Below are 21,398 nucleotides of genomic sequence, written 5' to 3'. Positions count from 1 at the left end.
ATCATTAGATATTTTTACTCCATTTAATCAACACGAATGCTATTAGACTTTTCTTCCTCAACAGTTTAGTTTACTCCATTCTGGGAAAAGGAAAAAGGGAAAGGAGGGTGAAGCACAACCTACCTGTCCAGTGTCAGTAACTGCTAGACAGTGGAGTGCCCCTACAGCCACGTGCACAATCTTTTTACCCCTCAGTCCTTCCACAACTTGTGGCTTTCGTACGTGTACATCCGTGCCATGGCCTAGCCTGAAGTAGTCACCCTTACCCCTGCAACAGACAGGAAACTCAAGATTCAAAACAAATCATTTTTCACACATTCCCCTCTTGTCAATGCAGTTTTCAAAACCAAAATACTTCATTTATCACTGAGATTAAATATGAGCACCAGATAGCAAATTCTTCAAATCCGAATTGCCTAAAAATGAAGCCAACTGCAGTTCTCTGACTCCCATACCTTTTTATCTAAGTATAGGGTAGGAATTGTTGTGAGTATTTCTTTGTACATAGTGTAACTGTTATTACATTGACTTTCCTCTGTTGCAGAAATACTGAAATTATAAATACTTAAAAATTGACATGTTTTGAGAGACTTGGAATGATTTATCCTACTGGGGATAAACCTAATTTCAGGCCCTTTAATAAATTTACTCATATGAAAAAAATATGAAAGAACCCACATGTTCTCAGAACTCAGTTTTTTCACACTGTTGCAAGCCTCAATGTTGTTCTCAAACCTTCACAATGTAAATTTTTCTAAAACTGTTATACACAAACTGCACTAAAAAAATATGCCATAGGCAAAGCATCTTAAAATGCCTCTAAGAACATCAGTAAAAAAAAAAACAAAAAAACCCCTAAGGTTTCTCCCACTGTGTTTTTAGTAACCACTCAGTTTTGCTGCTCATCAGGTTCTCTCGAGAAAACTTCTGTTATGCTGAAGATCAATGATTTACAGTACTGTTACCCACCTAAAGTTATATCACAGAAGTTGAGATTTTTTCCTTCAAACCATCACAAATGGAAGAAAGATAAAACTTTAGAAGCAACTCAGCCATCTGTAAAGTACAGGCTGCAACAGAGTCAAAAAATCTCTGTGTAGGCCTGTAATATCCTGAAATGGCTGCAGATTTTATGAGTAGATATAGAAGGGTTACAGTGAACTGAAGGAATGAACAAGAAATTTGCAGATTTCTTAAAAACTGCCAAATTACCTTTCCTCTCACTCCTTTAATAACAAATTAAAAAAAAAACAAAACAAAACAGAAAAAAATCAACAAATGAACAATTTCTTTTAAAAGGGGAAACCAAGAGAGAGAAATACAGTTTCCAGTAGCCACTCTGAGAGACTACATCCCTGCTAAAAGTTTTTTTCTTAAACTTAAACTTAAAAAAACTGTATCTTTGTAGATTTCTCTTAACATCATTCATCAATTGCCAGTAAATAATAAAACAAAAATTGCCATTTAAAATATTCTTAGCTTTGATAGATATCACACAGGTCATAGCCTTAGCACACAAGGGCTAAAACCTTGTTCTGGTTAGAGAACTTCACTCTGAAGGTGATCTGCAGTAAGGTAAAGCTTGCAAATTTTATAGGAATGTTTGTAATCTCAAAAAAACAAGTTTGTGTTCAAAACAAAACAGAAGCAAGCAGACCAGAAGAGAAACAGAAGGGGTTTCTGAAGAATTCTCAGTGATCATTTTGCACCAGTTCCTGCTTTGAGTCATCACTACTGACAACTCAGTGGCCTTCAAAGCAGCAATGAGCTCTGCAGAAACTCTGTGTTTCTGAGGAAATGATTCCCCATCTCCTCTGAACTTTAGCTTACTTCCTTATTCTACTACATCCTTACTCTCTCAATCTCTGCTTTAGCTGCAGGCTACATACTCCAAACTATGATTCTCAGGTTCTCTTCTTCACATTCCACTCCTAAATCTTGAATTAACATTCTTTTAAAATGCCCCATTGCTCCCAAGAGAAGGAATTCTTCTCCTTCCCCCACTAATTCTGTAAGACCCAGGCATCCCAACAGAGTGAAATACAAAGCTGAGTATGCTGCAAGACAGTGTTACAGTCACTGAGCAGATCACAGTTTGTCTCAAAGAGCTGCCAATTTAAAAGACAAAAGCATGCAGATAGGGCATAGATGAAGTTAGGGAAGTCAAACACCAATAAGTACAACACATACTTGGTAATTGCTTTGTTAATATTTCTGGTATATGTAACATACCATGTCCATACCACTCCTGACTTGGTCAGTGCCAATGAGAACTGTGCACCACACTCAATCTGACAAACGCCTTGGCCGTTCAGTCTCTCAATATTCTGAGGAATGTTGCATCCTTCACTTCCTCCTCGGCCCAGTTTTCCAAAATCACCATCACCCCAAGAAAACACCAAGCCTAACAAACACCAAACAAACTGCAGGTCAAACAATGATCACGGCATTCCCATCCCTAGAAAGCTACTGGAACAAAATAATACTACCTTCATCTGTCAAAGCAAGAGTCTGAGCATCTCTGCTTCCACAAGCAACCTGAATGACTCTGTGGCCAAGGAGCACTTTAACCTAAAGCACAGAAAAAGTAAGTAAAAGGTTTCAAAGAAATTACATTTTTAAAACTTTACAAACATTTTCAAGCTCTTATAATTCATCTTGCTCATTTTGCCAGTCTGAGCAAAGGATTATCAAGCCCTGCCCACCCAAGACTTCACATTGCTTCATGCCAGTATATGTATCCATATGTACCCAGCTACATTATGAAAGTAGATGCAGAACAGGAATGTTCAAAACAGCACTACCTATTCTGCATCACTTCCCAATAAAGACTAGATCTTCTTGGCCAAACCCAAAATTTAGGTCACTCCAAAATAATGTACTTATACTGCTTTCTCATTATCACAGGTTTTCATGGGTTTTTTACTTTACTTTTGCTTTATTTTATCATATATTAAACACACACACATTTGCATTTCATCACAGACAAGAAACATCTATTTTACCATCTTAGGCTTCAGCTGTGTGGTATTATCTCCATGTCCTAGCCTTCCATATTCTCCAAGACCCCACGTATAGAGTTCACCACTGGAGGTAATGGCAGCACTGTGTGAACTTCCACAAGCAATATCACGAATGCGTTTGGTTTTCAATGCTTCTATCAATCTGGGTTTATCACAGTTCCTAGAGAAAATGAGAAAAGAATTAACTGCATTAATTAAGTAATGTACAATATATTCCAATCTTCATAATCCAAAACTTTTTGTGTAATTTCAGTAGCCTAAAGAGAAAATGAGATGAAACATTATGATTCCAAGGTATACTCCTTAGCATAAATCTGAGGTTTACACTATTTTAATGTACTTCAAAGTTTATTTAAATAAATACTATGCATGCACTGGAAAAACATGGGTGACAAAGCCAAAATACAAAAGTGATCAATCAACTGAAAAGTGTATAATATGAAGTGAAAACTGGTATCCTGTCATTGCCCCATGTTGAGCAACTTGTTAGAAGTAATTATTTCTCCACACTGTGGACACAGAGTAGGGTTATAAGATGACACTCCCACCACAACTTTGCTCGAAATTGGAAATTATGGTTAGGTTTCCATGAGAGAAATGGAAAATTTTACTATTCATATGTTTACAAAGCTCTAAATCCAGGGAAGAGTTTCAACTCAAGGTTTTCTAATATTGACTGTGTATCACAGCCACTATTTAAGTTTTATAAAAATTTGTATGGCCTCTGGAAAACTTGCTGCCATGAAATGCCCACGAGTTCCAAGTCTCACTTTTAATAAAATTACAGAAGAACAATAAACAATACTCTTCTAATCTGGATTCTGGACTTCACCTTTCACTAATCTGACACACATACACCTTCTTCTTTTTCGTCACATATTAACTGTGTGAGTTGGGCACTGTAATTTTTAATGCCTTCTGAGCAGGTCTTCAACCATATCAGAATGAAAAAGATTTCTCAACTGACTATGCCAATTAATAATTAACTCTTTTTTTTTTTTTTTCTTTCAAATCATCTGTCTGTTGTGCATACAAAGAAAAACCCCGAGACAATTCAGATTTCCCTCAAAGCTGTCCTGTGGAGAACTAAAATATTAATGAGAAGTACAAGAAGAAGTACAAGACATTTAATTATTGCTAACAAGTTTGTGAACAAATGCCTAAAGAAAAGGACTACAAAATATTCTCTAAGGCTTACATTTAATGAACTGTTACAATGCAGAAATGTAAAACTGCTATAACAGCTTTACAACTCAAGGCACCTCTGTAAACCTTAGCTTATAAAAGTAACCAAAACTATATCAAAAATGGGCCATTTTGTGAGTGATATTCAAAAACACTATTAAAGACTTTAAACACTAAGCATGTTTCCAAGCATTGTATTAATTGAATGCCTCCTTTATAAATGACTGAACACTGCTACGTTAAACACTGCACCATAAATGGATATACACTGATGAAAAGAAGTTTTCACAACACTAGGTTTTATTCCCATTGTATTAAAAATCTTGTCATCTGTTAAACAGTGGTGGTCAGCAGTGTTATAACATGCAACACAGAAATTCTCTGAAACACAGACAAATTCAGTATTCTTACATTCTACTGAAGTGGCCAAGTTTCCCATCATCACCTTCACCCCACGAAAATACTTTTCCATCAACAGTTAATGCCATAGCATGCCGGCCACCTAAAAGTGTAAACATACATTTAAATCTTCAAGTTTTCAAGCAGGCAGCAAGTCTAGCAAAAATCCCAGAAATCTGACACCGCTGTATTTCTGCAATGTAGCTGTACCAGCCTTTAAACACAGCACATATTACTCACTTTCTTCTGAGTTTTTATGTGATTAAAACTAAATTAATAACCTGTATTTATTTAAAACAAAACCTATCAGATATTCTGGGGCATCACAGCACCCAAGAAAGTTGCAAAGTAACTATTTTCAGGCTTCATATGTTACATTTATGTAAGCAAAGACAGCAGAGGTCTGTTACCTGAGTGAACAGCCACCTTCTTTACCACATAGTTACTGAGAGCTGTAATCTGGCGGGGAATAGGCACAGTTCCACTAGATATTCCCAAACCCAACCTTCCATTTGTGGCTTCTCCACAGGCATAAACTTTACCCTCTACAGTCACTACAGTGATAAAAAAAAAAGAAGTTTGAAACACCATTAACGAGTCACAACTGGAACTCAGTTACTGCTCTTAGGTAACTACAGTATCTCACCTGCAAAAAGGCTTTTTGACCCTCCTGCTACTTGTACAACATTCAAGGCAGACAGGGTTTCAGAAAAGGATGGGACCTTTATCTGGAGTGATAGGAAACAATGATCATTAAAATACATTTTAAAGCTTCATAGTTTAAAAAAGAACAACTAGTCAGGCAATATAACAGGTAGTATTTTGTTTAACTACATGCAATTCCATGTATTATTCATATAATTCACATACACACGTTAATAAAACAGTAATTCACATACACGAGTTAATATAAAACAGGCAAAAGATAAAAAAGAAGAAAAAAAAATTAAATACTGTAGTCATGACAAAACCTGAGGAAAAAAAATGTATATAAACAACAATTTTCCTGTTAGCAAATTATTCTTGAGAAAACCAAACTCAGTTTTCAAGATAGGCAGAGCAGCAAAATAAATCTAGTTAAAAGTGTTAACCAACACATTTCAAATCAGCATATGGGAACACAAAACCAACATACTTTTCAGATTAATTATACCTAAAATTGAATAAATATTCATCACATATCTCCCATCTGCATGGTATTAAAAATTTTGTATAAATGGCTGCAGAGGGATGAAATTCCTCTTGAATTATACTCTATTGTAAACCATTTACACCAATCAAATACTAACATCCTGACCTATTTTTTTCCTGATTACTGCACAAGCTCCAGTTACAATACATAGGAAAGTTCATAAATACCTTTATTTCATATCAAAATTAACAGAATTATGTATAGAGTACAACACATATTTAGAAAAATTCATTCACTATAATCTAAAGCAAATTAAGTGTCTGCTAAAAGAAAAAAAATATCAAACTAAATTTCAGAGCAAAAACCAAAATGCATATTTTCTCCAGTTTTTTCACCTAGCAGATCTCTATAGGTCTGCTGTTGATAAAAAACTGTAAAATTTTGATTAAATTTTAACTAATTTTGAATTGTGCATGTCCTGTACATCTTATTTTTAGCTGTTTCTGTTTTCTACTAAGTATGAAAAAAACAAGCATACCTTGGAACCTTTTAGCCCTCCCAACTGATCTTTATCATTCAGACCCCAAACAAAAACTTTGGTTCTTATTGTAGCTGCCGATTCAAGCCCAGCTGCCTTCTTTCTAACAAGACTGAACACAGTGAGGAAAAAAAAAAACAAGGTCAGTTTAGCAAATCTGCAGGCTATAGCATAGGCACACATGTACTGTATTTACTTACTCTACAGTTTGGAACAGTTTAAGTACTCGAGCTACACCACCACAGTTAATTTAATGCTACAACAAACAAAACCCAAAAACATCCCCCCCCACTGTTTTGCTGAGCACTGGTAAATATGCACATGCCACAAACCAAATATAAACACACCAAGTTTTTAGTTAGGTTTTTAAACCCAAGTATGCTGCAGAAGCAGATGAGTTCTACAAAATGCTACTACCTTACCAGTGTAATGATCTTAAACTTATTTATGAACAAATACCTACTTACAATTCTGACAAACTAAGACACTGATTTCTCTTTACTACCATTCAACCTAACAAAGCTGCTCTCCTTAGAATAATCTCCTGACTGGAATATCTAAGACTCTTTATGATTTTTCCCCCACTCCTGCAGTTACCTACCTGCCAGTGTTAGCTTTATCATCATCCTCCTCCTCATTGTCAGAAGCAAGGAAAGGGACTGCAGCTAAATCTTCATCCTCTGCACGTATCCGTCCCAGTATGCTGAGGCCGTGTATCTTGCAATCAATCCCAGAGCTTCTGCACTGCTTGATTGCAATCTCAATATATCTGTGGTACTAAGAAGAAAAAACTAAATTGCCATCTTTTGACTTCTGTGTAACATTTTAAAACTTAACAGAAAAGAAATTGAACTTTTGCTTGACTTAGTCACCTTGACAAAACGACGCTGTGACTTTAAATGCTTGGCTTTTCAGCCCTATGCAATTCACACTTTAAGATGAACATGTGGCCTAATTGATCTGAGAATGATTTGGCTTTAAATATTCTAAAAATTCACTATGAATTCCCCCTTGCAACCAAGAAAGATCATAACTATAAAAAACAAACTTTATCACCCATCAGAAGTATCTCCAACTTTCAGTTGATAGGGATGTCTTCTTGGTTCACAGGTATATTGGGTTACATCAAAAAATCTACTGCAATTATGGCAAAACTTACCAAGATAATAAACCTAACTAAAGGGCTAGAAATAGTGCTAATTTAGAAGAAAAGTAAAATGCTATGTTTTAATAATCACAACAGTGCTTTTCATCCATCTCTTGCAGTAAAATATTCTGATGCATGCAAGAATAATTCTCACACAAACGTCACTTACTTCTGTACAATCACTGAGAAGAGGCACAGTGGTGTCTGTAGGATTTATGTTGATTGTCTTTAGCTCTATAAGGTTATTTAAGGAGTTCCCCCCTAGAAAACAGATCATGGAAAGAAAAACATTTTAAGATATGGTGTTAGTTTCATAAACAGGAACTGTGCAAGTTAAATAATGTTAAATGAAATCAGATAAATGCATACTGGTCAAAGCACAAAAAAAATGTTTTTCAGACTTGTCAGAGAACATACACATACCTGAAACTACAACTAAAGAGGGCATGTAGCTGCTGTCTGCAGGGTCCACTATCATCTTCAGTCTGTGAACAAGAACATCTGGAAAAATCTCCAAGCGAATCCAGTGCTAGGGGAAACACAGATTTTAATTTTCAGATAGTGTTTCTAGGATCATCATAAGGCTAATGAGAATAATTGTGTGCTGCACTTGAAGAAAGCATGACAAACATCTGTGAATGGTGCATAACAGCTGAAATGCATGGGAACTGGCCAAAGGAAAATAACCTTCAGCTTCTCATGGTCCATCCTCCAAACACAAGAGAAACAGTTGCAGCAAATCATTTATTTCACCCAAGAGCAACATGATTTCCCTGACTGAGAAAACACTATAGCCTGGATATCAAGAAACAGGACATAATAGTAAAACTTTCACTGGTTACACTCTGTTTACAAGCCGAAGGAAGGGTACTTGGGTATAATTACAGTGTGGCCATCAAAACACACAGAATAGAAGCCTAGCTGCAAATCCTGGTGACTAGACTGGGCACAAAGCAGTGCTGTGGGCCAATAAAAATGGTAAACCATGAACTAAGGAATAATTATTATTGTATTTTTACAAATTATCTGGACATGGGATTTGATAACACTAAATTAGGAGGGGATACAGACTCTCCTTGATGGCAGAGAGGCCTTACAAAGAAAACTGGATAGACTAGAAAGTTAGGCAACCATCATATGAAATTTAACAAGAGCAAGTGCTGGATTCTCTACGTGGGACACAGTAATACTAGTTATACATAGAAGCTGGGGGACTGGAGGTTGGAAAGCAGCTCTGTGGCAAGCTGAATATGAGCTAACAGTGTGCCCTGACAGCCAAAAGGGACAATCATGTTCTGGGGTGCAACAAGTACAGTATAACCAAGGGAGGAGAGTGTCTCACTCTACACTACCCTGGTGTGACTCCCACCTCATGTACTGTGAGCAGTTTAAAGCACATTTTATGACTGTGTGTCCAGAGGAGGGTGACCAAGATGCTGAGAGGTCTCAAAGGCCAGACACAAGGTCATTTGATTTGTTCAGCTTTGAGAAGAAAAGGCTAAGAGAAGACTTCACTGTCTTCTACAACCTCCCCAATAGAGGTATCAGAGGGGGAGGTGACAATCTCTTTCTGGTGACAGTGATACAACACTAGGAAATGGACTGAAGCTACACCAGGGCAAGTTCAGATTGGACATTAGGAAAAGGTTCTTCACTGAGGAGTTTGTTGTTCACTGGAACAGGCTTCCCAGGGAAGTGGTCACAGCACCAAGTGTATCAGAGTACAATAAGAATCTATAAGACAGTCTTAGTCATATGGTTCAGATTAGGTAGTCTCAGGAGATGCAGGGAGCTGGGCTTGATGACCCTTAAGGGTTCCTTCCAGTTTGAGATACTCTCGTATTGTATGCAAGTGAGGGAGTGATTGGAGGCAGTTTTAGCTAGTAAGAACATAAGTGCTTTTCACATTGTAACAAACTTTTTAAGTAAAAAATAATGAATGTGATAAGAACAATTTTCATCAGTTATTATACTGAAAAGGCAATTACAACTACATAACCACCTACAGAATAGAATAATTACCCTGTATTTCAAGTATCACACAAGTTCCATATAATTCACATGGAATAACTAGAAAGAGGAAGCACATTTTTTTTTTTAATAGGAACACTTAATATGAAGAAACAGTCTTGTACTTCGGCTGTCTGTTTTTACTACTCTTCTATTTTACACGAAGATACAAATATATACTTCAGCAGGATAAATACCTTCCCTCTTAAGAAGAAAGTACACCAGATTAAACCAGTTATGGTTTAAAGTTACCTTTCCCTGTGAGCCAGAAGACTGCCAGCACTGCTCACTACCATCAATGAGACGTGAAGCCTGATTCACAGAGGATGAGACATTCAAATTCTTAACTATTCTTGACCAATCGTCCAGCAACATTCCCCGCTGGCTACTGTGTCGTCTCTTCAGCTGCTTCCCAGAACGCCCACAGAACACAGGAGACTGACCTGCATGTTGAAGTAAGTCAAGCACATACCCCTCAAATAAATTTGCTTTCATTAAACCCATAATCAATGTGGAAAGAAATGTTTAAAAAAATCAAATAATTCAGGTATGTATTTTAAAAATAGAATACAGAAGCATGTTACGGGGGTGTGGTAATACTACTCACACTTAAAGGGCATTAACTCAATACATGTTATTTTTTAAAGGTGTTTTAAGCACTCTACCTGACTACAAGTTTCCATCTCTGTCACTTGGGATAGTCACACTTTCTATTCTTACACTTATACAATTGATTTGCATGACGAAATTGGGCATAATTTAGTAAAAAATAAACACAAAACAAGTTTAAAAAAATCACCTTCTTCAGGAATGCAAGACACTAAGAGTAATTCGTAAAATCAAATGATAAAACGTTACTGGTGCAGTCTTTAAACTGACAGAATCCATATAAAACTAACATTCTTCTCTGAACAGACACTTAAAAGGGATCCTTCCTTTTGAAGTACAAATCAGAACTTATGATGATACAAACTTCAAAATACAGGTTCATGGAGGATAAATTTCATACACCACCACAGCATGTTAAAAATATGCACCCTATTCTCAACAGTAATCCCTTACAGGAGTGATTTTTAGACAGGTGAAGAGAAAAGAAATATAAGGTAATGTCAGGTAAGTTTTGCATAATAATGTAAACCCCAAAAGTTTTGGAGTTAAAATGACTGCACCTGTTTTTGCCCCAGAAAGAAAAACTGCTGATTATGAGTCTTTCAAAAAGCTTCCCTTTACTTCCACATCTTTCCATTATGGAAAAATAGAGGCAACAGCCACCACACATCCGTAGGCAATACCTGCTCTCATGAAGATTTCATTCACCTCAATTTTGGCTGACAACAAAAGGCAGGAAGATTTAAGGATTATACCTTTTATCGTCCAGCAGCTGAAAACACAGTTCAGAGAAAGACTTCCTGTCACAGTGAATATATTTTAAACCTTTTTAAATGCTACAAAGAAAGCTTAAGGTTTGATATTTTGGTGCAGTCCACCACAAGCAATTGTAGCAGTGTTAAGATCTGCTTTGCTGTCTATAGGGCCAGCTCAAACACTAATTTCATTATGCTAAGTAGCTGAAATTTCAAACTCTTTTTAGAACAAATTCAATGCAGTTGAAATTAATTTACGAAACACTTAGATTCTGGAACTTACCAGGTTCATTTATTCTGCCAAAAGTATGTCGAGTGTTATGCTTCCTGGTTTTAAAACAGGTCTCACAAAAGTCAAAATCATCACAGTTTCTGCATTTGAATCTTGGTCCATTGATCGGAAACATCTGACAGCCATCACACCTGGTTTCACAGAATAACAATGAGTAAATGTATTTCTAGGAGTCTTAGTGGCACAAGTTTACTGTAACAAAAGTCAAGATAATGGAATCACAAAAATAAGGCTAAAGGATAACCTGCATGGATTATGAAAAACACAAATCATCACTTACGTGACTCCAGGATGAATGCTGGGAACCAGTTCCATTTCTGACAACAAGCCAGTCCAATGAGACTGTTGAGGAAAGTCTACTATGACATCTTTTCCATTGGCACTGAAAGCTGTGACAAAAATACAGCAAAAATACAATGTGTTACAAATTTCTATAAAATATGGCAGAAAGTGTCCAGTGCAACATCAGAACAGAAACACACAATAAAAACTAATCTGAAAAGTAGTCTTTTATATTAATTTAACTATATATTAACCTAACTAAATAGTCTGGAAATGAGCAGAAAGAAAGGATGTTCTAAAGATTTTTTTTAAAATATATAATACTACATTATTTGAATTCCTTGAGTATGAATTTTTCACTTTTTTTTTTAAATGATTCCCAAAGGAAAGAGAATACTTCAAAGTACAAATTTAGTATGACCAAAATCTATACCTCTTCAAAAAAGCTATGGCCCACAGATTATTTCTATAAAATCCCTTAGAGCTTGATGCTAGTGCACCCCATTTTCTCCTCACTTCCATGTGAAGTCTTCAAGTTAGATTGCCTTCTTAAAGGAAAACCACTTGTGGTTCATCCAAAGTATGAATACAAAAACTATAATGGGAAGCTATACAGATGCTTAGAGATTCTTACTATTTGAATGGAGTGACTCAAAAAGCAGATGAACACACTAACAAAATGAGCTGCCAGACAGAATGTGTCTATAAATGCTTCATGGACACAAATGCACCCTCTGGTCTCTTATCATCAGGCAACATTCAATGAAACACTACGATTTCTAAGTGTGTCTAGAAGATTCCTTAAACACTGCACAAAGCCTGTGGTTTGTAGTTTTATTATTTCCCCATTCCCTCTTTTGAATACAAATTACCTTTGACAACTCCCACACTTCGGTGAGTGACTGATCCCCATTTGTATTTGGGTGTGGTAACAGAGCTTTTCACACGCACTTTGTCACCTATCTTGATATGAGAGGCAGAACTCTGTGGTGGGAATCCTAGCAATTGCAAGAATAAATGTATGGTGAGTGGGGTTTCCCATGTGTACCATTCATGTTTTTAATAAAAAGCAGCTAACAGTGAACTTACCTAAAAGTTCAACATGGATATATCTGACCCAGTAGGTACCACCCTTTTGTTGCCAGTCACACTGTACATTAAGGTCATGCAATCCATCTCGATCCAATTTAATAACTTTGCCAACATCTCCTTCACCAACCTCCTCGTAAGTTCTGCAGCACCTAACCATCATCCCCACCTAGGGAAAAACAGAATGCTGTAACCATGCAAAGACTTCTGTACCAGAAGTAGTTCTGGTACATGCAGCTATTCCATCATCATACTTACCTGAATATTCTCCCTCACATACACGGCATAGTCATCATTACTTAAGAAATCAGATCGTTTCTTAAAGGTCTGGCTTTCTGTTACAACAGCACCACTTGACTGGGAAAAAATCCAAAATAAACATATATAGTTACAAAATTTATTTTTAATTCAGAAAATAAAATTGTTAGCAGAGACCACTAACCAAACAGACCCAACAGAAAAGACAAATATAATATCTGAGTTGTGTACCAAAATGGGTAAAATCTTCAAAAAGCCAATTCACTTGAGGACTAACATTTTATCACTTCCATTACTTTAAACTAAAGTTCAGTTTCCAAAATTCCTTGCCAAGGAATGTAGATGAAAATTTTCAAAATGTGTGAAACAAGCTACAAGTTGCTTTCAGGAAATCTGCTTGGCAAAGAAACTAGAACAAAGAGGATTTGTGAGTAATAAACTTAGCCTTGCAGATAAACACTCACATTATACTTCTTAGGTTCCTTGCTTAAAGACAAAAAAAAGTTAATTAAAAAAAAAGTGTTGAATGGTCATCTCCTAAATAAAGTATACTACTAAATTTTTTTGTTATGTAATACAGTGATATATAAAGTATTCCCTTAAAAAAAGATGTTGACGAAAAAATATTGCAACTATTGAAATTATTCATTTCAATATTTTACAAGAGAACAATTGCTTTCCATCTGGAATGAGAATTTTCAGAAAACTGTTTTGTTCAAGTGTTACATGTTTTCTCATTCCAGTCAATATATAGAGCAGTTTCTCACTGTAATACTGACAAAGATCAGAACAAAATGTGAAGTTAATTTCCTTCAAAATATAATGAATTTCTTTCAATTACAAAATCCCACGTGTCACAGAATTCAACGTAACTCCTTCAAAATTAAATAGAAATTTGGAACTCGTTTCATTTTATTGGCAAATCCTTACTGAAACAGTTCCTGAAAGTCGACAGAAGCCTAATACAAATTTACATTCAAGTCATCATACTCAATAGACTGTTTAAAGGTCATTTTACCACCAATAAGTGAAAAGAGCTTTTATAAGAAAAAAACTAAGTCATTTCACTGGCATCTTTTCGACATTTATTCACTAACTCCTCAGTCATTCCCTGTAAGTAAGGTACCTTTGCTTTTCAGAGGAAAGGAAGGGAGGCAGGAAAAAAACAAACAAATTGAAAAAACAAACAAAAAACCCACACACAACAGAAGTCCTTTACCAATTTTACACTGTAGTATCCACAATTTTATATTAGTCTGAGACCAGCTGCCAATGATGGTTATAGCTGCCACTAATGTAACATCTGCCTGCATTCTACTCTTCCCTGTGTTGCTCATACACAGATATTTATAGATATTCTTGTGTTCTTTTATGATGCACCTTAGAAACACGTGACAAATGTCTTCCCTGTTACAGTCTTGAATATTTGGGAGAGCAGAATATCCTTGTACTCTAACCAAGTTCACAAAAGGAAAATGATTACAAAATTTGCAGCCAGGTAACGTGACATAGGTTTTAATAAGTTGATACTTACCACAGGGCAAGCAGCTTCAGCTTCTTCCACCTCCTCTGCTATTTCTTCATCTGAATATTCATCAGATATAGTATCAGCATCAGAGAGATCCGTAATTTGAACATCAGGGTGATCCAAGAGCCAACCAACCAAGGATTCTACTCCTAATACAGAAAAGAAATTGTGTCCAAGGGATTCTCTGACATTCTTAAGACAGAATCCAATAAGAAACCAGCAATTGCTCCCTTGTATACCACGTTTTAGTCTGCTTTCAACTCTCTTTCTCTAACATTATAAATTTAACTGCATGAAATACCTGGTAATCCAGAAGCACTTCCAGAGGTTCCAGAAAGAGATTTTAGTGCAAATTCTATGTTTTTCCTAGGAAATCCCATTTCCATAAGTTGAACCACAATGGGGAGGGGTGGAATTGGAGACTGCTTGCGTTTCTTCACTTTTGTGGGTCGGATATGTTGCACTGTGATGGGTGTTGTAGCTTCACTAGAGCTGCAGTCCTCAAACAATGGAGTTGAAGGATGTGTAGATTCTACAGCCAGGTACTGGCATACTGCCAAAGCAGCAGCCTAAATGAGAATAAATAATCAGTGTAAGTAAAATGTGTATTTAGTAAATTTTTTGTGTAATTAAAGGTTATTTGCCAAAAAGGTTCCGCATCCCTTTTTTTAAAAAAAGAAAAAAATATAAACACACACACACACATATATCTTAACAAGTTTAAATGTTTTTCCAGCCTACAAAAAGGGAGAGGGAGAAGAGAACTAAAGGTCCATTAGCCTAATCTCAATACCTGGAAAAATGACGAAGATTATACTGAAAGACATAAAGACCAATGGAATCATCAGGCACAGTCAACAAGTGTTCACAAAAGAAAAAATTCCTGTTTAACTACTTTAAATTAATTTTTATATTTTTCTTTGATAGTGGATGAAGGGAAGGTGATGGATGTAGTTTTTCTGAATTTTAGTAAGGTTTCTGACACCATCCCTCACAGCATCCTCCTGGACAAGTTGTCCAACTGTGCAGTAAGCAGGGTCACAATATGCTAGGTAAGGTGAAGAACTGTCTGAAGGGCAGAGCTCAAAGGGGTGTAGCGAATGAGTCTACATCTGGCTGGAGACATATTACCAGTGGTGTTCCTCTGAGTTCTATTCTAGGGCCAGATCTGTTCAAGACCTTTATCAATGATTGGGATGCAGGAGTTGAATGCATCATTAACAGGTTTGCTAATGACACTAAATTTGGTGATACTAAAGTGGAGGTGCCACTGACTATATTGAGGGACAAGAGCCCTTGCAGAGGGATCTAGACGGGAGCATTGGGCTATAATTACTTGGATAAAATTTAACAAGTCCAAATGTCACAATCTGCACTGAGGACGGAGTGGTGCCAGGCACAAGGATAAATTGGGAGATCTGAAAGGGAGCTGGAAGTGCAGGTCAGCAGCAGGCTCAACATGACCCAGCTGACTCCCTTGGCAGCTGTCAAACCCCCCCCATCCTGAGGTGCATCACACACAGCATGACCAGCAGATCAAAAGAGGTGATCATCCTGCTGTATTCTGTGTTGATAAGGCCTCACCACAAGCACTGTGTGCAGTTTTGGGCCCCATCATTTAAGAAGGATGTGAGGGTCCTTTCAGTGCATCCAGGGAAGGGAAAAAAAACTGCTGAAAGGGCCAGAAGGAATGGCCTATGGGCAGTGGTTAAGGACTTTGGGACTGTGTCTTGTTTGGAGAAAAGGAGGCTGAGGGGTGACCTCACTGCTCTGCACAGCTTCCTGAGGAGGGGAACTGAAAGAGGGAGATGCTGAGATCTTCTCTCTCCTACCCAGGGAGAGCATCTGCCAGCATGGCTCAAAGCTGTGCCAGGGTGGGTTCAGACTTGGCACTGAGAAGCATTTCTTTACTAAGATGGTGGTCGAACACTGGAACAGGCTTCCTAGAGAGGTGGCTGATGCCCAAGCCTGTCAGAGACATTTGGACAATGCCCATAATAATGTGCTTTAACTTGGTCAGCCCTGAATTGGTCAAGCAGTTGCACTTGATGGTCATTGTAGGTCCTTTTCAACTGAAATATCTCTTTTATTCTAAATATATAGCCAGTATGTAATGCTGCAAAACACTTCTTAGAGAGGAAATTCTAGTAGTATTCATTTTTAAGGAGCAGCTTCAAATAAAAATTCTGACTCAAAATAAAAAAAAAAAACCAAACAGCAAAAAACAAAACTCAAAAAATCTCAATGATCACTAGAGGTACCTTCCACTGAAACCAGACTATTCTATTCTAATTGGAATACATCTTTGAAATACTTATTTAATAGGTTACTTAATTAGCAGATCACAGACACTACCTCAAGCTCTTGCTTGTCAAATATTGCTTTCACAGGTGAAGGTTGTGTAGCAGCTGTCAAAAGTTGCTGTAGAAGAATCATGGGAGGCTGAGGTCCTTCAGGAGACATATCTCCTATGTCAGGAGAGGCAACTGCTCCATCCTCTTGAAAGAAAAACATTATTTTAACCAAAATCATGCCATCTAAGTCAATCTCAAGACTTAACCTGGGGCTTAGTAGTTCAACAACCAACAATCTAATTGATTCACAAAACCATGGTACATGCTTTCTGGTTTGACTAATTCCCCTTTCCAACAAAACTCTTTGAAAGATCTCTCTATACATACTCACTATCCCTTCAAAAGAATACACCTTTTTTTTTTAATCAACTGGCCCATTATTCTACATTTTTTATATTTGATTGTGTATTCTTGTTGGCATAAACATTCAAGTTTCCCAGATCTTTACTCAGGCTACTACAGGAAAGTGTTCTCACTTTCCATCCAACTCCAACCAAAGGAAGTTCTCATATATGAAATAGTAACAGAACAGTTAATAGTCCTCATGTAATTATGCTGATATGGTTTAAAAAAAATAAAAACAGAAAGGATAGGTGTTATTTTTTTTTCCTCATTCAAAGTAAAACCATGTTCCGTTCCCAGAAAAACAAAATTATTATTCTGTTGACATAAAATTTGACAACTGATAAAAATTTTTTAAAATATTCAAATTAGTAAATACATTTGAAGACATTACATGCTTCACAGATGCCTGAAGAATTAAAGAATTCATTAAACTATAAAGACATCAATAGCTATCCTGAAAGATGACAGAGCTATTTGTTTTTATATGCAGAATGAATTTATAGAGAGCATGTATTTAAATTATTAAAATTACATTTCCTTAAACTCTTTTTAAGGTTATGCTTAAGACATTGTATCTTGATACTTGTTCACTGGAAACTTCAAAACCTTTTTAGTATAAGAAAGAGCCAATTTTAAGGTTAAAAGCAGAAGAAGAAATCACTGCAAAATATCCACAAGTATTTTAGAACTATGTACAAAACATACTAACTACAGAGGAGTTACTCATTTAGCTAAATCCAATGTTTTAAGCTCCAAACATCTGAACCACTTATGTCTGCAAATCCTATGTTAAAAAGACAAAATGCTTTGATTAGATCATGTTAAAACAGTACTGAACTTTAATCTTTATTATTTTGCCTTCAGAGGGCAAATCTAATTTCTGCCCTTCAGCTGCCACTCGCAAGGGCTGTAGTCACATACTCTAGGGTACCATACAAACAAACATCAGCACACTCAGGTGGCAATTCAGAATACCTGTAGCACTTAATGCACACTCCTGAACAGCAGGCTGAGATAAGATCTGCCTTAGTGTATCCTGGTGAGAGAGCAGAGCTCGGCCTGCTTTCAGTATGTACAGCTTTAGCTGCTGACACCGCAGTAGATCCAAATCCACTTGACCTATTAGAAACATTAAACAGCCATTAGTGCCGAGAATCTCTTATATTAGAAAAAAAAAAAAAGGCTACAATTCATAACACTCCAGTCCAAAAGTCAGTTTATCTCTTAATTTGCTGTGTGAAAGCTGATGCTGATGATACGAGGTACTTTAAGCAGCTCTTGGATAAAAAGTCTGCACACATTCTATGACCCAGGATACTAAGAACACCATTTTCCTAACTTTTCACATCATGGAAAACCATACAGCTGATTACAGCATAGTAAGTGCAGTCAAGATGTTCTATGCATTCAGTATTTTTAACAATTCAATACAAAACATCCAGGCCTAAACCTTTTTTACATTTTCTCACTGAAGTAAAATCAGTATTCCACTAACAGAAGCAATTCTTCTCCTAGCTAAACTTCTCTCATAAGTATGTACTATTTAATACTGACTAAGATAAAAGGTAAGGTTCCAGAAAAACCCCTCTCATATGTACATTTGCTGTTACCAGTATTTTTCCCAGAGTACTTTCAGCTCTTTAAAACCAAAATAAAAAACAAACAAACAAACAAAAAATTAAAAAACAACACAACTGTACCTGAAAGACCCTGATTGGGAGATTTCATCCTCTGTTTTTCTATTTTACTTCCAGCCAAATTTACTAGTTGAGCCCAAATGGATAGCATAGGTTCAGTGAAAGGCAAATTGTTCACATTAAAAGCCACAACTGGAAGCTAGACAGAGGCAGGGGGGAAACAAGACAAAACAAAAGCTACAGATAAGCATTTTCCAAAATCTTACAAAATCATTCAAAATTTTCAATGGTCATTAACTCAAGAAGAGAAAAAGTAGCATTTTCTCACTGCTCTTGACCAGGAAAAAACAGAAAGGACTTCTATTCCCTATATAAGCTCCTAACCCACACTACTGCAGCCCTACTTGGTGAAAAAACAAGACAGAGCAAGAAGGAGCTGCAGTCCCTAAAGCAGACCAGGCACTCTGACTGTGCTTTCACTAAAGCCATATTAACCAACTAGAGATTAAGATTCAAATAAAAACACCCAAGACTTTCTACATTACTTAGCAAATCAAGTTAAATACAAATAAATAAAATCCTCACATGTAAAAGCTATAAATTCCATTGCCATGACTTAAAATTTTACCTCAAGTCAAAGGACTTCAGCTCAAATCCCTTTTCCTTTCAATTCCTCCTCAAACAAGGACAGGCATTAAAGGCCCCACAGATGTTTGTAAAAGCACCATCTCAGATTTGCATTTGGGGCATTGAATGTGCTGAAATCCAATATATCCATCTAATGAAGAGCAAGTACTTCCTTTGCCTCGTATCAGCCTTTAACTATACCTTTCCCTGTACAAAAGCATCAGTAAAACAAACTTACTGGTTTTAGCTGATTCAGAGGGCACACTCTACATGTTCTCATGTCATAGAACTGTACAGTGATTTTCCCTTTTGGGGTGATGCGTGTCACTGTGCCTTCTCCAAACTCATCATGAACTACTTGTCCACCCAGTCTCAAGCGACTGTCTATGCCACCAATCACTGCCAACACTGCCATTAGGCCTCCCACCTCTGGATTCTCAGTGTCTGGAAAGTAGTCATCCAGCAGAACCTAACAAAGAACAATAAAATTAACTGTAGGGAGAAAATATATACTTCCATCTGCTTTAAACTACAAAGTTATTAACATACACTTCAATTTTAAAATTACAACACATAAATACTTATTCATAAAAACAGAAAAATGGTTTTCAAAGTTAAGCTTAATATTGTTTACGAACATTTAATATTTATAATTTCAAAACAAGCATTTCTATAAAAATGAGCTTATTTTAAAACGTGGAAACTACCCCTTCTGACTGTTTTCCTGCAAAGATGTGGGTGATGGAGGTTAGCTGAGAGTTGATGTACTTGTTTATGAGTCCATTCCACTGGCTGAGCGAATGGAGCGTCCTCAGCAGTGCCACTATCTCTTCTGCTAAGGTACTACTGTGAGTGGCTGTTAGAGATGCTTGGGGCCTGGACTTTCTCCTTCTCAGAGTAGATTCTGATAGACAAAGCAATTGCACAACAGTTACCAACTCAGCACATGTATTTCCTATGCATAAAAACAAGCCACTGAGAGAAAATTCTTCTACCTCTGAGTAGTGGGATATCGGAAGAACAAGTACTAAGCAGGCTGCCTAAAAATCCAAACAGTTTTTCCACAAGAAATTTCATGTCTCTCGACCTTTCATTTTTATCCCAGGATGGAAGTACTGCTTTCAATAAATGTACAGCAAGGATCTAAAAAGAGAAGAAAATTTGTGTTACAGTATCCTAAGTCACCAAATATTTAAGAAATTCTCAAACATAGTAAGTATAGAAGAATGACATTCTAAAAGTTAGCCTTTCTTTTTAGTTCTTCCTATAATGCTGGCTTCTTTTCATCTGTGGAAATTACAGAGCTACTGATCTTCTGTTCAGTTTGCTAAGAAATACTTTAAAATACATTGTGCCAGTATTGAGTCAGGAACAATTTTACTGGCATATCAGCAAATCCAACCTCTTCAGTACTCAGGACGTGACACACACACACACTGGGAAACAAGGTAAACAACTGAAGCACATAGGAAAAATAAAAATACAGAATAGGAAAGTGTGTTCAGATTTCAGACTTGGAACTTAGTACTAAGATGCTTTTCAGAATGAATGTTTCCAAGTGTTCTGCAATGAAGGTATAATGATTATAAAGCATGAAATACAAAGTTGAATTATAGAAGGAAAAAAAAAAGCAAACAGTGACACCTAAAGGTATTTATTGTGAAACTAGAGTCTTGGACACAGTACAGAGAGCACAGGCTGGCATCTCTAAACCTAGACACTTGGTGCAGGACTGATGAGGAACACGAGAAGATGCAGTGCTCTAGTATCAAAGAGTGGGTGGAGGTGCACATTCTGAACAAGAGAATGTCAGGGTTTGAGCTTCCTCATCTTCTACCCAAAAGATCAATACAAGCAACCAGTAACAGTGAAGAGATGTCTCTTCTTGTAAACCTCTGTCAATTAACACATCTCTCTAGAACTTCAAAGTCTCATCTTTTTCTTCTTATCAATTAGATGCTGGTGTGTGACAAATGATCATTTCTCCTGAGTATTCCCTGAACAGCACAGATAATTAGTGCTCTAAGTCCTGGACAATGACTGAAGACTCATCAGATTTAAAATACAGCCAAGAATTTGCTGGAAGATCACATAAAAATGCAGAGGCCTTTATGATACAAGGCTTTGGCTTAAAGATAAAGATTAAGAAGAACTTTTTATCCCTAAGCCTTAAAACATGGAAGAGTTA

The 21,398-nt window shown here is 36.6% G+C and overlaps 1 protein-coding gene across 3 annotated transcripts in view; it reads right to left on the bottom strand.

The window, feature by feature from the left end:
* The window catches only part of HERC2 (HECT and RLD domain containing E3 ubiquitin protein ligase 2), a 110,884-nt gene that overhangs the window by 32,466 nt on the left and 57,020 nt on the right, over positions 1-21,398 (bottom strand). For all 3 annotated transcript variants that reach the window (XM_030466662.1, XM_030466670.1, XM_030466675.1), the window contains exons 40-64: positions 20,206-20,353; positions 19,918-20,114; positions 19,449-19,679; positions 18,647-18,782; positions 17,922-18,065; positions 16,603-16,745; positions 14,549-14,816; positions 14,254-14,396; positions 12,720-12,818; positions 12,462-12,630; positions 12,245-12,370; positions 11,371-11,479; positions 11,082-11,221; positions 9,687-9,877; positions 7,848-7,953; positions 7,594-7,685; positions 6,879-7,054; positions 6,278-6,389; positions 5,254-5,335; positions 5,018-5,161; positions 4,620-4,710; positions 3,006-3,183; positions 2,490-2,571; positions 2,233-2,404; positions 124-268 (exon numbers count right to left, since the gene is read on the bottom strand). In XM_030466662.1, coding sequence (XP_030322522.1) covers positions 124-268; positions 2,233-2,404; positions 2,490-2,571; positions 3,006-3,183; positions 4,620-4,710; positions 5,018-5,161; positions 5,254-5,335; positions 6,278-6,389; positions 6,879-7,054; positions 7,594-7,685; positions 7,848-7,953; positions 9,687-9,877; positions 11,082-11,221; positions 11,371-11,479; positions 12,245-12,370; positions 12,462-12,630; positions 12,720-12,818; positions 14,254-14,396; positions 14,549-14,816; positions 16,603-16,745; positions 17,922-18,065; positions 18,647-18,782; positions 19,449-19,679; positions 19,918-20,114; positions 20,206-20,353 — 3,624 coding nt within the window. The remainder of the gene's footprint in view (positions 1-123; positions 269-2,232; positions 2,405-2,489; positions 2,572-3,005; positions 3,184-4,619; positions 4,711-5,017; positions 5,162-5,253; positions 5,336-6,277; positions 6,390-6,878; positions 7,055-7,593; positions 7,686-7,847; positions 7,954-9,686; positions 9,878-11,081; positions 11,222-11,370; positions 11,480-12,244; positions 12,371-12,461; positions 12,631-12,719; positions 12,819-14,253; positions 14,397-14,548; positions 14,817-16,602; positions 16,746-17,921; positions 18,066-18,646; positions 18,783-19,448; positions 19,680-19,917; positions 20,115-20,205; positions 20,354-21,398) is intronic.

The sequence above is a fragment of the Calypte anna genome, chromosome 1 (assembly GCF_003957555.1).
Source record: "Calypte anna isolate BGI_N300 chromosome 1, bCalAnn1_v1.p, whole genome shotgun sequence".
Taxonomy (NCBI): domain Eukaryota; kingdom Metazoa; phylum Chordata; class Aves; order Apodiformes; family Trochilidae; genus Calypte; species Calypte anna.
Note: the sequence above shows the minus strand (reverse complement) of the source record. Positions and strands in the feature narration are given on the sequence as shown.